The 17,354-nt window shown below is 31.0% G+C and overlaps 1 protein-coding gene across 1 annotated transcript in view; it reads right to left on the reverse strand.

The window, feature by feature from the left end:
* Positions 1 to 501: 501 nt before the first annotated feature.
* The window catches only part of dac (dachshund family transcription factor), a 321,970-nt gene continuing 305,117 nt past the window's right edge, over positions 502 to 17,354 (reverse strand). The window contains 3 exon segments of the mRNA XM_011502797.1: positions 502 to 613; positions 4,440 to 4,523; positions 14,886 to 15,290. Coding sequence (XP_011501099.1) covers positions 561 to 613; positions 4,440 to 4,523; positions 14,886 to 15,290 — 542 coding nt within the window. The 3' untranslated portion in view covers positions 502 to 560.

Consider the following 17,354-nt stretch of genomic DNA (forward strand, 5'->3'; position numbering starts at 1 on the left):
CGTTGAAGAATGCATTTTGCTCTCTTTTGTTCGTTATATATATAAATATTCATATCGTATAGATATAAATATAAATACACGAATATGTATATATTTATATGCATACATATATATTTTTTATTCATATATGAATATAGCATTTATATGTATTTATAATATTTTCACTAATTTATAATGTATTTACTCGGAATTTCTTATCTGAAAGAGATATTCTTTGTTATTATATGATATCTGACTCTCATGCACGAGAGGATCGAGATCGTACGTGACACAAAAAGCCGACCCGCAATTGTAAAAGAAGTCAATTATTTTTCTCGAGTTAGTTCCGACTTCCATTCGCGCGGTCTTTGATATGTCTTTGCTTTTGGTGTCGCTAGAGTGGAGCTTTCTTCTTCAATTCACGTTTCCATTTTCCGCGTATCTTTTAAATGCTCCTCTACCTCTTGTCTTTCTCGATCTCCGCCATTTGTCTTCCTTTCGCTTCATCACACAGTGACAATAGAGTCAATGTACATCAAGCGTTGCTACATTTATTGCGCTTTTACTAAGTGCGATCGTTTCTAGGTTGCGCTCGTGAAAAGAACCGAGTTCTTGTAATAGCCAGCTCGTGACTCTGAAACATAAAATGCAAAGCATTGCTTTTACTTATAATCGTATACTTCTACATAAGGAAAATTATAAACTTTTATCACTTATTGAAACTTACATTTTCTTATATTTACATATTCAAAATATATTAATTCGTACTAAAAAATAAAGTTTTATACTAGGATTGATGTACTGTCTAATAAAGTAATATATATACATAGATGCTTGGTAAATGTTGATTAAGTAGTTATAATTAGATAAGAAACTGTTGTTAGTATTTTACTAAATGCAAAAATATTTTTTAAAAATTCAAGTATTTTAACTTATGTGGAATTACTGTTACATAGAAACTCATTTTAGTACATTTCATAGATATTGCAGAATTCTTTATATTATTTATAGTAATTCTTTATAGTAAATGTTAGATTGGTTTCGTGTAGTAATTAATAATTACATATTATAATCGTTGGTAAATCTAGTTTTATCAAACTATAATATAGAACATTATATATAAAATTTAGAATTCTGAAATAATTATAATTATTAAAATTATATCGAGAATTTGAATAAATATGAAATACTCTCCACTTTATAATAATTCATCTCATATCTTCTAGTTTGGTCACACGGTATTTTTTCATTCGATCACAATTTCTATCGTTTCTTTTCTTAGAAAAGAATAAAATATATAAATTGTATAGAAGGACTATTATTCCCAAAAACATATGTATGTACATTATTTCGTTGTCACAAAAAACGCTCGTTCATTATTTATTAACTGTAAAAAAATTCTGAGTAATAATAATAATTATTATTATTATGTAGCATGTAATGTGGTTTGAATTTATTTTACTGTCATTGTTTTATAATTTTCCGATAAGAACTATATTACTTTTATATTAAACGGAATATTACATAACTATAATGAGGTAAATACGATAAGAAAATTATTTTTTTCTTTTAACAAATTTTAAAATTTAACTATCGTTAAAAAATACATAATCTTTGCTAAATAAGTTAATATTTTTCAATATGTTTCGGTTTAAATATCTATACGTAAGTACATAGGTACAAGTGCACGCGTACACACACACACACACACACACACACACACACACACACACACACACAAAGAGAATAATAATTAAATAATCGAATTTAAGTGCAGCATGAAAAATTTTCATGCTTAAATTGTAATATTCACTCACCAAATATGAATGAAATCGTTGATATGTTAATAATCGAATGTCCGTCGTTTTCGAATGTAAAAACATGCATTGAAAAAGATTGTTTTCGCGTGTGCGGCGGTAAATCGAAGAGGGTAGAAAAGAAATAGTTGGAGTGGCATAAGTCGCTCCTATGCCTTCAAAAGAACTAGGCCCCAATGAATTGAGGCTAGTGACGAGTCATCGAGCGACGCCCATCCTTTGAGTGCTCTGTCGGCGAGTCTCCACTTTTATATCGAACTGTCGTTTATGATTGTAAAAGTCCGCGGCACGGCATTAATCGTTTCGTGACTCGGTAATCAAAGATTGATGAAGATGGGCCAGCACTTTTAGTCGCACGTTCCTTATTATTCCATTTTGTCTTTTTCATCGTATTTTTCTATGTATTTCAATAGTCGTTCGAATTTCGCATACGTATACCACTCTGACAGAGTGACCATAATATGCTCTCTACTCTTATCTTGTGCACGAGTCTAAATTCTCGGAGGTTTGGCCAATGAAGGGATGGACTAGTACTGTAATAGTTTTCTTAGTCAAGAATTTTATATCACAATTATCAGAGTTACAGAGAGGACGCCGAATATAATAATAATTCTTTGATGCTGGCTAGGCAATATGATTCAGCATGTATTGATTTGCATGCGATTTATAAATGAATTTTACTATACTATCTTAAATTAAAGTCTTTCCTGAGCTTAAGAATCGTTATTTTTGTAATAAGAAAACATTTGTTTTTAATAACAAAATTGATATTTTTGCTTATATGAATTAGATTCATAAATTTGACACTTTTTAAAACTGTAATTTATAAGAAATTATTAGTTAATTTAACGGTGTAAGAATTATAATATTACAGTTTAATATTTTTGGATGAATTGGAAACTTTTTCTAAATTATTTGAGTGATAATTTTTTTTTAAATATAAAATTTTATTAAATAAATTGATCACCACTAAATCAAACGTGTGAATGCATTAGAATTAAAGTAATAGAAACTGAGGAATATGATTTCTTCAATCGTAGATTAATGACATTTACTACAAAGAATAATAAATGTATTACAAGAACTTTGGCAAGGTGGTTCTCCACCTCGTAAACAACAAAATTTATTGCCTGATGGAGCGTAGGAGCCCGAACTCAATTTCCATTTAATTGAAATTTTCGCGGAAATCACACTCGACAAAAAATTCCTTTGCTCTTCTTCACTCCGTGGAAATTCGGAGAAAAGACAGCCTCCATCTTCGGAGGAAAGTTCCTTGGCCACTTGCAAAATAATTGCGGCTGCTGTTTTTGCCCTAGCGAAAACTTGAGATGAAACTAGTAGGTGGAGTAAAGACAAATACAAGTTGTGTAAGAAGTCGAAGAATAGACGCTCTGTCGAGTGCGGTGCGATAACGTTCGGGTGCAAGAAATGCGAAAGCAGCTGAGCTGGCAAGTTGGGAGCTCGCTAGATTCTAATTAAAGATCGAACTTAGATTTTGGTTTGAAGAAAGTGTGCCCCTACCGTTTCTCAGCATACGAATTTCGAAAAAATCTGGGGAAGTGTAAATTTTTTATTTATCTTTTTCTTTCCCACTCACTACCCATTCTTTTTTCTTCCTCTTTTCATTTTTTCCATTGATGTGCCATCTATATAGAATATATTGTTATTTATTTCTAAAGAAGATTGTTGGAAGTGAGAAGTGGTGCACGTATTTCTAATTTCTGTAACACGCCTTAGGAAAGATTCATTCTGCAGCTGTGCTAATAACTGAGCACTTGAATGGTTTGTTAAGAGAGTATCATAACTATCGTATAACCATCTATTCCAAACTTTGGAGAATATATGTGGTTGAGTTAGCTGATATAACAAAAACAAGTTTATAAATTTAATTAGCTCTTTTTATTTTTAGATTGATGACGCTTTCAACTTTAATTATAAACCTCAAGCTTGTATAAAAACACAATCAATAATATTATTGATGATAATTACATTTTTATTTTATTTAAAACAGATATATTGAATTAATTCGAGGAATATCTTTAGAAAAAAAATACAAATTCTGATTAAATAAAATATAGAACATCTGCACCTAAAACTCTATTTTTTTAAATATATTTTTAATGAAGATGACTGTTACTTTACAGAAAAAATAATAGTTGCTTCATACAGTACATTATGTTAATCACAGTATTTAATTAGAAAATTACATTAATTTGAATTATAAATTAGCATAATTTTTTCTAAATAAATATAAAAATCCTTTGGCCATAAATCAATCTTGTATCAATATTATTTATTCTCTCCAAATATACTGAAACTTATTGTTTTTTACTCAATGCGCATAAACTCATCACATTTTAAATATTAATAATAAAATGAATTATGATAGAATAATTTTGTAAAAATTTATACCAAAATTAATTAAAGATTATGTACATTCTTTTAATTATATCATAATTACGTTACATGAATAGAAAAATTTAATTGCATTAATTATCTATGCGAATGCATTATATTACATTTATAAATGACAGCAATATTTTGTAATAATGTTCATTAAAACCAATAAAATAATTAAATACTATCAGCTACGCGAAAATGGTTAATACATTTTTAGGTAGTAATTCAAAAATCTGAACGTACCTTGAAGTGGAGACTTGACTTGATCCCTGTCGGCTGCTGGATGTTGGCGCGATTTTCTTTCAAATTCAAACTCTGCCAAAGAATCTGCAAAAATAATGTTCAAAAAACGTCTTTAATAAAAATAAAGATCGAAGTATATTATAAGTGTAAAGCACTAGTATTATTGAAATTCATTCATTTTAAGTTCGTGTCGATGCATCACTAGGCATTCATATGTTAAGTTCAGTTTAAAAAGTAATGGCGTCGAATAATTCGCAGCCTAACTAACAAAGGAGTATAGCATTGTCGCGTAAATTATAGGACCTGTGAGTGCTTATGGCTGCCATTGGTAACTGCTAAGCATTCAGCAAAATTAGACCACCACATTTATGGCACATTTACACGCGGCCCGTGAAAAAGGGCTTTGCTGATATGCGGACGCAGGATGATGCTCAGCGGTAATTAGTAGACTGAGCGAGAAAGGGATAATGCAGGCAGGCGTGAAAGCATTGAACAATGGGCTGGGAAATGAGGAGGGAGGAAAGCGGTTTGTTCACTGAATTCCGTAAGGATTAGACGCGAAAACTGGAAAATGTCTCTTTAATAGTATTACGTGAAGAGCGCGTTAACACAACCAGCTAATCGTGCTCGCACTCCAGATCCGATTTTACGGGCTGCGTGTCTTGCTAACTTAGATTTTCTTTTTTCAGATATAAATTTTCAACGTTCCAATTTAAGCTTTTCTGAGATTTTCTTTACTTATTAGCTCATTGTATTCGTACGCTTTGATATATTCAACAGTTAGCCGCTAGGTTAAAATAATTAGAGCTAATCGGATGCGTAAGTGATACCTAATGAGCAGCATAGAGATAAAAGAGAGAGGATTATTAGAAAAGGTCTTAATGATTCAATAAATAAATTTTACTTTATAATTTAAATTTATTTTAATTTAAGCAATATTTAATTTAAAAAATTTTAACTTTCATTCTTAACAAATGCTTAAAAAAAATATTAATGTTATCCTGAGAAGCTGTTAGATTTTTTAAAGTACCATTAAGAATTTTTCATTCTTTTTGTTATTTTAAAGTAATTACTAGTAGCGTGGGATGAGCTGGTCATAAGTTGTGACAGTGTAAAAGGTTTAGCGGAAATATTTACTAGTGAGAGGAGGCAACAAAAGAAAGGAGTTTGTCGCATGCGCTCGATGCTCAATCGTGTATCTATTGAAGGATGGATGAGGTACTGTTCGAAATAGGGACAGAAGGTCCCGCGGGCAAGGATAGATCGAATCGAGAAGCGTGAAATGGCACCTCCTTAGGCAAAGAGCAATGGTTAAATCCAATTGCCAAGGCTATTAAGTTCCCAGTTAACTGTAGGATTTTCATCGGATAGACGTGTGCTAGTCGAAAAATCTGCGTTAGAAACAATGAGGTATGGGTCGAAAGAAGCCAATAAATACCTTACAAGCGTTAGAGAGAAAATGGGAAAAGAAGTATGTAGCTTTGGTAATAGCAGTTGAAAAAATGAAGTGTCGAATCAATACATTGTTTACCCAATAAAGATTTATTAATTTTTTTATTAATTTTTATTTTTATTTTATTTATGAATGTCATGGTGCAAAAAAAAAAAGAAATTAGATATAGACCTAGAATAAATATTAATAATTGTACTATACGTAAACGAAATTATAAATTAGTAATCCATAAAAGCCATGCAGATGAGGATGTAATGCAGCTTATTTGCAGAATTATAATTACCATTAGAAACTCAATAACTTTCCTCATACTTTTTTTCAACTTTTCTAAACATTCTAGCATAGTTTTTCTATATTAAGTAACTAGAATGCTTAGATTCACTTTATTTGCGATAAAAAACAGAACTTTGGAATTAAATTGAACCTGAACTAAAAAGAATCTCTACAATAGAATGAGAAATAGCTACAACTATAACGTCCAGTTGAAGGTCATGAAAGCAAAAGCAAGATTCCCCGATTCCATTATGCTTTGAGCCACAATAGCTGAAGGCGATTTCGCGATGCGTATACGTAAGTTCTTTCTCTTTCTTGCCCGTCTCCATCTATCTATTCGTCTATTTGGGGTGTGAATCGTAAGACCTCGGCGAATGGTGTTTGTGTTTCAGCTGCGCTAAAATTACCTCGCGCGCCCTTATCCACTCTCGGCACAGCGCCGGGTGTTGTCCCTTTGATATCCAAATGACAATTTAACTGCTTCGAAATGTTGGTGCGAGGGATACGTACACGTAAGTGTATACAAAGTTGGCCCGAGGGATACGTACTCGTAAGTGTATACAATGTTGACTTTGCAGATTCAGCCGACCTTTCTGAGGCTTTCACAAAGCTTCGTCGATATCGTTGGTGTTAGCGAAGGTCGTGCTCTACTCAAGTAGTCCTGACTCCTTGGTCGATTTTTAGTAACTTTTTGTCTACCTTATGACGCGCACGCATAAAGTATTCTCCAAAAAATAATTTTTTTTAAATAATTTTGATATGAAATTAAGATTTATATATAAATATAACAGAAATAAAATATAAAATTTTTTTATTTATAATTATTAAATCAAAACGTTCTTGTATTCAAAAGTAATTTATATATATAATCATTAGATTCGATTGATTACAGCAATAATTCGTCTATTTATATTGTTATAAATAACTGTGTATACTCTAACTTACGTATTTCTAATACACACAGTTAGTAATCTTCATTACTAATAATGTGCCAATCTTTATAAATTACTATTAATATAAAAACAAATTTTAATCATATGAAACATTGTATAATGAAAACTCGAGATAGATAAAAAAATAAATTAATTTCTTAAATCGAAAATATTCACGGTATCCACTATCACACTTATTTACGCTTTTAACAATCTCCTCCAATCTCGTCTGCATTCATCCGATACGACTATAACCGAATCATTCCCCATCTGTTTGCATCTCCTTATAAAGTACTCACTCATTAATACATGCGTATCATGCGCGAAGCAAAGAGATTAAGATAATTTAAAGAATGAATCAGATGCTCTATTTATTTTAGACAATTTACAAAATATGAGCAAATATAAACAGCGGGACTGAAAAGCACACAAGTCTTGTGTTAAATGATTGTTGTGGGAGCAAACTATGCACGAAAAATATCTCCATCCCAAATCTATTCCAGCGTCCAGCAAATCTTCATTACTTTTTTCTTCTTGCTCGGTTACTTCTTGTTCACCATAAAACACGTGAAAAGAGAGAAATCGGCGACTAATAGTTTTGCTACTCGTCTTACACACCTTGACAAATTGTCTGGACAATGGAAACAATTTCGAGCCCCAACTTTGGCACTCAATAGTCGTTCACTATTCATCGTAGCCTCTTAAACGATTGGCATTGTACATCTCTCGGGAAAAAGATAGAGGCAGAAAGTGAGGTTGGCTGATAGGTAGCAGCCAAGCGGTTCGTCAACATGCTGTCGTTTTTTCTCTTCTTTCTTTTCTTCGACTCGGTAGCGCCTCAGAGCCCTTATACACGTCCGACTGGTCGAGTGACTATGACTCTGCGTTTATAGTGCGGGCGCGTAATTAACTCCGACACAATGCAACGCAACCCGCTTTATATGGATGCCAGGCAAAAGGAAAGGAGACGACGACGAAAACGAAAGGGAACGATGAACGGCTGACGCGAGTCTCCGGGCATATCTCCCCCACCCCCCTTTCGTTCAGAATGCGAATCACCGGGATTTAAATTACTTTGGATTAAAAATTCGAGAAAATAAAGGAGAGCTGAGAAACTGCTATCCTTCTTCGTCTCATCCTTCGTTTTGATCTTCTTCATTTCGATGAGCGGCTGCTTCATTTCGATGAGGGAGGTTCTTCGTTTTGCAAAGCAAACTTGATTTCGCGAGCGTAAATTCATTTCCGTTTGCAAAATTTACCCAATACATTATAGAAATTTCATTTTATTGCTTCTTCTCAAACGTGAAATTAAATCTTAAAAATACTTTTATAAGTTACCCCGAACTAAAATAGCTACTTTTAAAATTACCTTTAATATATTTTAAAGAGTCAACATCACATTCAGTCCAACAGTTGGCAATAATATCATAAAATACTTTGAATTCATTAAATACTTTGTGTTCTTGAATTACATTAAATTTTACATGAATTTATTATTGTTATAATTTATAATTTATAATTATTGATACCTGCTAGATTATTAACTATTTTATTACTGTAATATATAATTCAAATCACAGTGATATTTTAATAATAATATTTTAAGTAATAAATAATTAAAAATTTTCCTTTCTGAAAATAATGATAAAATTATATTTAATTTTTGTGAAAATCGTCTGTACAAGATGGTTTTCCGAGGAATATGTGTAAAAATCGAGCAACTGGTTTTAATATACACTGGCTGTTTAAATAAAAAAGTGATAAAAAATCTATGAAATTCTAAAAAGATGTGGATACCTCCTATCACGGGAAGCATAACGTTTTTCATGAGGAAAAAGCGGAGTACGAACGTCATGATTCTTAACTGAATTTCATGCATTTCAAGCGACGAAATGGAATAAGACGTGCGAAATCGTTCTCCAGGGTCCATTGGAAACCCTTCGAGTAAATGCTTTAACTTGTTAGAAATTATATATATATATATATATATATATATATATATATATATATATAATTGCAATATCCAATTGAAGCAATTGGACTATCATATTGTATAACAGTAATTAGTCAAATGCTCAGAGACTGAAAAAGTTAGTAGAGTGTATATAGTGCAGATCACGAAAACGAGCAAGGGGCTGCGATTTCTCGTCGTATTCGGCGTTTTTAATGCTCTGATCTTTATGTAAAACGAGTACTGATGTCGAGAATCTTTAATTCTCGAAAAAGCGACAATCCGACCGTGAAAATGTGAGATGAAATCGAAGGAGAAAGAATGATAGGTATCGGATGCAATAGACAATGAAAATGAGGGGAAAGTAATCGAGGGAAGACCTGGTATAGGTGTGATAATGCACGAAGCTTAAAAATTGTTTTAATGTTATTCTTTTAGATAAAACTAAGAAGTGATCATATATGAGTCAGAGCTTGTATCAAATAATTGTATCATAGAAATAAGTAAGCTATTTAAATCGTTAAAACTAATTTCTCGAAAATTCATGAAAATTATTTTAATGTTTAAATATTTTTGAGGAAATAATCCATACTCTGTGAAGAAATTATTCTATGTTGGACAAATAATATTAATAATTAAGATGAATCGATCGTTTTATTTTAAATCTCATAGATGTTATCCCATGAAATTAAAAGCGTATATGTGTTATATCAGAGAACAAATGATGGGTAAAAAAAAAGCTCTAATTAATAATTCTATTAAAAAAGTAATACAATTGCAAACATTTTCCAGAAATAAGTATAGTATAATGATTAGGAATGAGTAAGAAAGTCAGTGGATTCACGAGTGAAAAAGCTGAATGGGGATGAATCTTCATGTTTTATAATTTCAAATTTCCGCAGGCAGCAATACTCTTGTTTCACATTAAATTTCCTCCCCAACCTCTCGGGACATTTTATTCTTTTTCTTTTTCATTATTTTTTATATCGCTCTTGTATTCCGGAGCTCATTCCACAACTACTTTTCCGTCTTTTCTTCTTTATATATCCCGAAAATTAGATAACTCGATTTCATTTATTCTGTATTTGAGCATTTCATGTATCTATTTCTCCACATTTTCATACATAAAATTTGATACCATAAATTTATGTAATTTGATTTTTGACAGCATAGAATTTTCAATATTACATAAGCCATTGAGCTATAAATATAAGGTTTAATTACTTTAGAAATAATAAATGGAAATTTATTAAGCGTATTATTGATATTATAGCTATTGATATTCATTTTATTTTTTGCAGTCACGAATGTACAGAATTTGTTATTTCCTAATTCCTGTGGAAGATATTAATACACACGTACACGTTCAAGCTGGATACTTTGTATTATATTCCTGAATATAATACCAAGGTATTTCTTAAATCGTAAATCATAGATTAATTTTACTATCATATTTCATTAGCTCAGTATATAATACAGATTATCACTAAGATTTTCAATGAATTTGTGTATGATCCATCATCATAATTAGTACCAACTTATGCGTAAAGAGATATTTAAGGACAATGTATTCAAAATGTTAATATTTTTCTTATTTTAACCTATCTTATATAATATATATGTTCAAAAAATAATTTTTAAAATCAATGATAAAAATATTTTCTTAATAATTATTTTCTTTAGTAAATAGATGAAAATCGAATTGGAGAAAACGAATCAAACTAAAATTTAAAATATTTATTCATAATTTTATCACATACAATTATAATAGTTGATAGTTTATAAAATAAATAATTTAAAAAAAAAGTATAAATATATTTTTTTTAAATCTAGATATATATATTCAAATATTAAATTTCCTATAAATATTAAAAATATTAAAAATATTAAAAATTTCCATAGAATTTTCAATTTGCTATTTGTAATATGAAAAAAAGTAAAAAAATAAGAAGAGAGATTTCACTACAGATTTTAGTAATTTAATATTAACAGTATTAAAATTTTTCAGAAATTTAACTTAATTTATGTTAATTATATGATTTTGTTTTTCAAACTGCAATAAAAATAGTTTTACATGAAAATAGATACCTTATAATAATGAGATCATTTAGACAGCAAATATCATAAACATGTAATAGCGTAAGTGAAGAAGACGAATGAAAGATGCATATTATTTTACTTAGAGGAAGAACTTACGATCCAATATTTTTGCATATAAGTGAGTGCGTTCTGTTGAACTCACATACAAGGGAAATGAAATGTTGCTTTCTGCCATCAATAGAGTGGCAAATATGAGAAGCGAACAAGAATAAGAGAACATGAACTGAAAAGAGGTAGAGAGAGAGAGAGAGAGTGAGTGAGAGAGAGAGAGAGAGAGAGAGAGAGATGATGATGATGAAAAAGAAAGAGTAAGTGCTATATTGAGAACTGAAAAGATGGAGATGAAGAATTAAAATGATATGAGAGATAGATTGGGAAAAAAGAAGTTGGAATCGTTTAAAAAGAAAGAAGCAAATAAGCTTTATTGAATATAACAATGAAAGTTATGATTAGAATATTTCAAAAAATTGAAATACAATACAAAAAATTATTTCTGAATATACCCGTTTTTCATAATTTGTAATTATGCTTTTCATTACAATAACAATGCACAGATCTTACTATGTAATATTAGAAAATATAAGGCATTTAATTATCTATATTTAATTATAGCATATGAAAGAAAATAAATTTTAATTATTGAAAGCTGATTGAACTGATTGATATTAAAGAAAAATGTTAACACCTAACGTGTTTCCACGATAAGACATAATTTTAATAAGATTTGATATAGTAAAAATAATACGATGTGTTGATTTAATCTAAAATATATATGTTAAGAATTCAAAGCAAGGAAAAATATATAAATAAAGCTAATCTTGCTTTTAGAAAAAGACGAAAAAAGAGAGGAAGAATGCGAAGCCATACAAATGATGGTGAACAATAGCCAGGTGAAGGAAATTAACTTGCGCAGAAAAAGAATAAGACGTGTGTAAGTGGTGGTAAAGTGGGGGTTGGGGAGGAGAGAAGCGCGCATGTGTATGAGTTAAGGAAAATGGGAGAAAGAGATGACGGTAGAATATAAGAGGGGCACAAGGTAATATGGAAGGCAGCTGAGACCGACAGGTAACGCCACCGAAACCAGCGGTGGTCGTCGGGGAAATTATGATGGCGGCAGCTCTTTCTTTGCTATAATAGCCTAAAGATATGCGTAAAGTGTGCATTACTAACGGCGGCCAGCGATTCTTCTTTCATCTCAAATGTATTTGCCCTCGTTGTGCCTATGCAAAAACCAAGATTGATATCGCGATTCTCAGGAAAATCAATGTGTAACAGGCAATCTGAGAATGTACCGATGAAAGCCAAGGATGGGCCCCGAAATGAAGCTACGTCAGTAGGGTCGAGAAATTTGATGAAAAATTTGAATGGTACCATTAAAAAAACTGTCCATCTACTTTTCATATTGATAATTCTCTATAAATTTTGGATAGGCTTCTAGCGTTATTGCGAATTTATTAATGGATAAGTTTCAATGTCAACATTTCCACGAGTAGTTCATTGCGAGATCCCGAATCCACGCTTTTCGCCATGAGGGATGCTGTGTTATCACCGTATAGATGATAAAACATAATACGAAGTGGTGAGAATAAGGGGAAATCGGGGGAAAACTGCTGGCTGTTCCTTCATAATGCATGTCAGAAAGACAGTGTCAGCGGTCCCCTCGCGGCTTCGTAAGTGCTCACCTCGGACGACGTTGATCTTCCTCCTTGGCGTCAACCCCCGAGAATTCTTGTTGTTTATTGCAAATAGATTCCACGTCATAAGACTGGTAAGTGGGTGGGGATGTCTCTGCCTGTCTCTCCCTCTCTCTGCCTGTCTCTCCCTCTCCCTCTCCTTCTCTCTCTCTCTCTCTCTCTCTCTCTCTCTCTTGGATGTTACGAATTAATCTGTCTGTTTGTCTCTCTCTCTCTCTCTCTCTCTCTCTGTTTCTCTCCCTGACTCCCTCTCCTAAAGGCTACGTCGCATTGTACTTCGACATTATGCTAGCAAATGTATTACAAATATACATAGTTAAACATGATAGCTTATGCTTTTCGATTTTTCTTACTTTTTTACTTACAATGAACGGCGGAGGAAGAGTATAAAGTACCTTTTTGCCCCTACATATATGGGAGAATCGGATTTGACGAGGTGATTTGTTATTCTTTATTTTTGTTTCTTACCATTCCTTTTTTAGAAAGGGGTAAATATATTTAGAGATTGATTATTAAGTTATGATAACTTATAATTTTTAAAATTTTTTAAATATTCAAAATAATTCAAAGTGTTAATAAATATAAGAATTTAAAAATAATAAAATACAAATTAAAAACTTTATTTTATGTTAATGAAAACATAAATATTATATTTCTTAAACATAACTTAAAGCTATGTAGTTTTTCAAAGTAATTCTTCTAATTTGTAAATCTATCGTAAGCTCTACAGAGAACTGTTCTTAACTATACTCATATTATCGCTTCGCCAATACTTGCGCTTAAAAAAATTTGACATGTTGTACATGCTAATTGCATGGTAATAACTGAATTAATCAGAAGAAATATACATATAATATTCTTAAATTATATCAAAATAACTTTTATGTTTTTATTAAATTGTGACTTAATAAGAAAGTATTTTTAATCAATAAACGAGCAAAGCGTAAAAGTGCAAAAAACAATAAAAATAAATTTACGCTACGTAAAAAATCATTGTATCGTAACAAGTAAAGAATTTAAGTTTAATTGGAAGAACTTATAAAATGTTCGACAGGAAAGGAGCTCAACCAAAGACAGCCATTTACAGCGCTATTCATTTCACGCTTTCATAAATATTTCGTTTGGATCGAAGCGTTTCGAAAAGGGTTATATTACTAACAATTGATAACGCACGAATTACAGCCTCCTCAATAAAAAGATGAATTAATTCCCCGGTCGAGATTTATGTTTTTTTTTACCCGACAGCTCACAAAGACGAGAGAAAAATTGACTGCCTCCTGATACGCGAACAGGATTATGCTTGTGGGTAGCTTTGTAGAGAAAAATTCAGTCTCAGCGTCGATTTAATTCACACAAGCGAAAAATATAATATTGCATTCTCGGCACAATATCGATATTCCTCTAAATTCTCATTTCTATCACGATGGAACTTTAAAGAGATATATTTTCATAAGTTGCGATGCGTCTTTGTATTATTATAAATGTAAATTACATACATTGTTTACTTACCATCTTGTTATATATGAATATTTAACGTCATTGAATGCTAAATAACGATAATATCGTCATTTTCTATCCCATTATCGGGAACATTACTATTATATTTTTGTATTTTAATTGAAGAATTTTACCAATGACGTATTCTTGAACAGATGTCAAATCTTTAGGATAAATCGTATTCGTATGAATAATTTTTTTCTTCTTTTTGTTTTTTTGTGAAGTGTAATTGAATTTGAGTTTAATTAACGATAATTGCAGGAGTGACTCGCAACATTATGGAATTATCTCGCAATCCTGCTCAAATAGACATTGTGAATAGATTTTATTATCAAAGACTTTTTTATAATCCGTTTTTAAAATATGTCAAAGAGTTTCCAGATCACTAATTAAAAATCCTAGCAGCGCGCGTAGGCTCTACCGCAAGCAAGATAACACTGAAAAAGAAACAAACTGAAAAAAAGGAAGGCAGAGCGCTAGTCGGTCACGACCCGAGGGTGAATTGGCTGGCTTCGAAATCTTAATTTATTCGGATAGAAGACTGACCTTGGTAGTTTTGCCAGAAGGTGGTGGCTTGACTGCCTATGAGATCGAGTCCACTGTAACCCCAACCGGGTTTCTCTGGCGTTGGTGGCTGCTGCTGCTGTTGCTGCTGTTGTTGGGAGGAGGATCGCGAGCTCGTCTGCGACGTGTCTCTGTACTGCTGGGCCTGGACTGTCTGCTGTTGCTGCTGCTTTTGCTGCTGCTGTTGGTGCTGCTGCTGTTGCTGCTGTTGATTGTGAGGATTACCTTGCTGCTGATGTTGTTGCTGCTGCTGCTGCTGGTGCGTGGACGACTGAGAGTTGGAGGATTGAGAACCCTGAGCCGGTTGGGGCCCAATTTGAGAAGAGTGCGTTGGCGAATCGTCGGACGGCTCCACACTGGTCCGGGAAGCCTCGACGCTGACGCTCTCTGTGACATAAGAATTTTACACGCTCGGAGCATTTACAAAGGAACCGTGGGAGAGGATCAATGGCGTCTCATTACGGCTGCCACCATACGAGAATACCTAAATTATGTGGTTGTCCGATCATCTATGGATAGGCACTATTATTTCAGCAAAGGCATACGTAGGATAATGCGCTATTACATTTAGATGAATGTTGGTAAGATAGTGAAGTTTTTATCGTGTTTATGTAACGAGATATTCATGTAGATAAATAGGTGTAATGGGTTCGACAAGAATTATACAGCCATTGATTGATATTTTGAAGGATCCTTAAATAGTTATCTATCTAGATGCTTTATTTTAGTTGTTGTACGCTATATGCTTAGTGAATCTCGGCATTAAAGTTTCTGACTTTTATATGACGAAAAATACTATGTTTGAAATTAAAACCGAAGCAATTCTAAATTTAAAATTTATTTATTTAACAAATCGTTTAAAACATAGTGATTGACCCTGTATAGAAAAAATGTGCTTGAATTTACTATTTAATCTTTTGATAAATTATTATTGATTAATAAACAGAATTTACAAATGCTATAATAGAAGGTATATTTTAGTCTAATAAACAATGCACATTTAAAAAACATTTTTTGTTATTAATATTGCATGGCATTTTATTCAGTATGTATGAACTTTTATTTGTAATTGCTATTCAATTTTATATGTATAATTTTCTATTTAAAATAAATTAAACATTAAAATAACAATTCATAGAAAAAATTAGAGGTTTGTTATTAACAGAATCTTAAATGTGTTCTAATGTATAAATATAAATTAGAAATGAATTACATAATATACAAAGATTTAGGGAATTTCTAAATAGAAATAATTGCCAAGCACAAATTATAATTCTACACACGAATCAATGGTTTTTCCAATTTTTATTCTTAATGATGCCTTAATTCTAGTTGGAAAAATAACATCGATAGCCATTTAAATTTATTGTAACTCTTTACATATATTACATTGTTTTAGTATTTTTTCATAAATTTCAGTATGTTAATTTTTATTATTTAATTAATTTATTAGAATTTAGTTTATCTCTGCCTTTGCTTAATAGAATAAAGTATTTGATTATCGTAATGATATATTAACTAAGTTTGTTAGCTTTATGTAAGAAAAATAAAAAATTCATTAAATTTAGTATTTGCTTTTAAAAAGAGTTTAAAGAATTTTTTGGATTAATTTAATTATTTAAGCTGACTTTCTTGTCAATTACAGAAGCATTTTGTAAATTTTAATGTTTATAATAACGTTTCTTGAAACTGTGAAGGCTGTGGTGCTCTCTTCGCTGTTTAAGCTTGGTCTTATAAGTAACAGCCTCACTCGCTGACGTTTACAACGAAGATTTGAATCAAGACTACAGTAATTACAGGTTGCACGAAGTAATATTTTTAAAATTCAAACGATAACCGTTATGTATCTGCCCCAACGTGACAAACTATTTCTTTTATCATAAAATAAAAGTATATTTTCATGTTACTTTTAAAATTAATCTCATTTGCATAAAGTTATTTCCATTTTAATAAATTTAATGAAACTGAATTGTGGCTTATTGCTAAAAACTTATAAATTATAAATCTACATCTGTACAGATCTTGCTATTTTAATTCCAAAACAATGAAATAGTACAGTATTAACATTAAAATAAAAACAAATAAATATTTCGAACTAATTATAAAAAAATCTGTATAATTTAATCATTAGAACGATTAATGTATATTTTATTACTTAAAACCAAAATATAATAAAATTTAAATATTTGAATTTCAGTATGAATATTTTTATTTTGTTTTACTTAGATATTTTATTTGGGTATTGAAGTAAACATTTAGTTTTGTGATAATTATAAACTATATATTTTAAAATTATAATTATTTTACTTTATTATGTATAAATATCCATGATAACAAATAAACTATGTTTTTAAAGCTGTAAATACCGATCGTATATAATTAATGATTCATTAAAGAAACTAACACTTTTTCTTTTGATAAGCCAAATTAAAAAACCGTGAATTAGTAGTA

Source organism: Ceratosolen solmsi, unplaced genomic scaffold (assembly GCF_000503995.2).
Source record: "Ceratosolen solmsi marchali unplaced genomic scaffold, CerSol_1.0 scaffold15, whole genome shotgun sequence".
Lineage (NCBI taxonomy): Eukaryota > Metazoa > Arthropoda > Insecta > Hymenoptera > Agaonidae > Ceratosolen > Ceratosolen solmsi.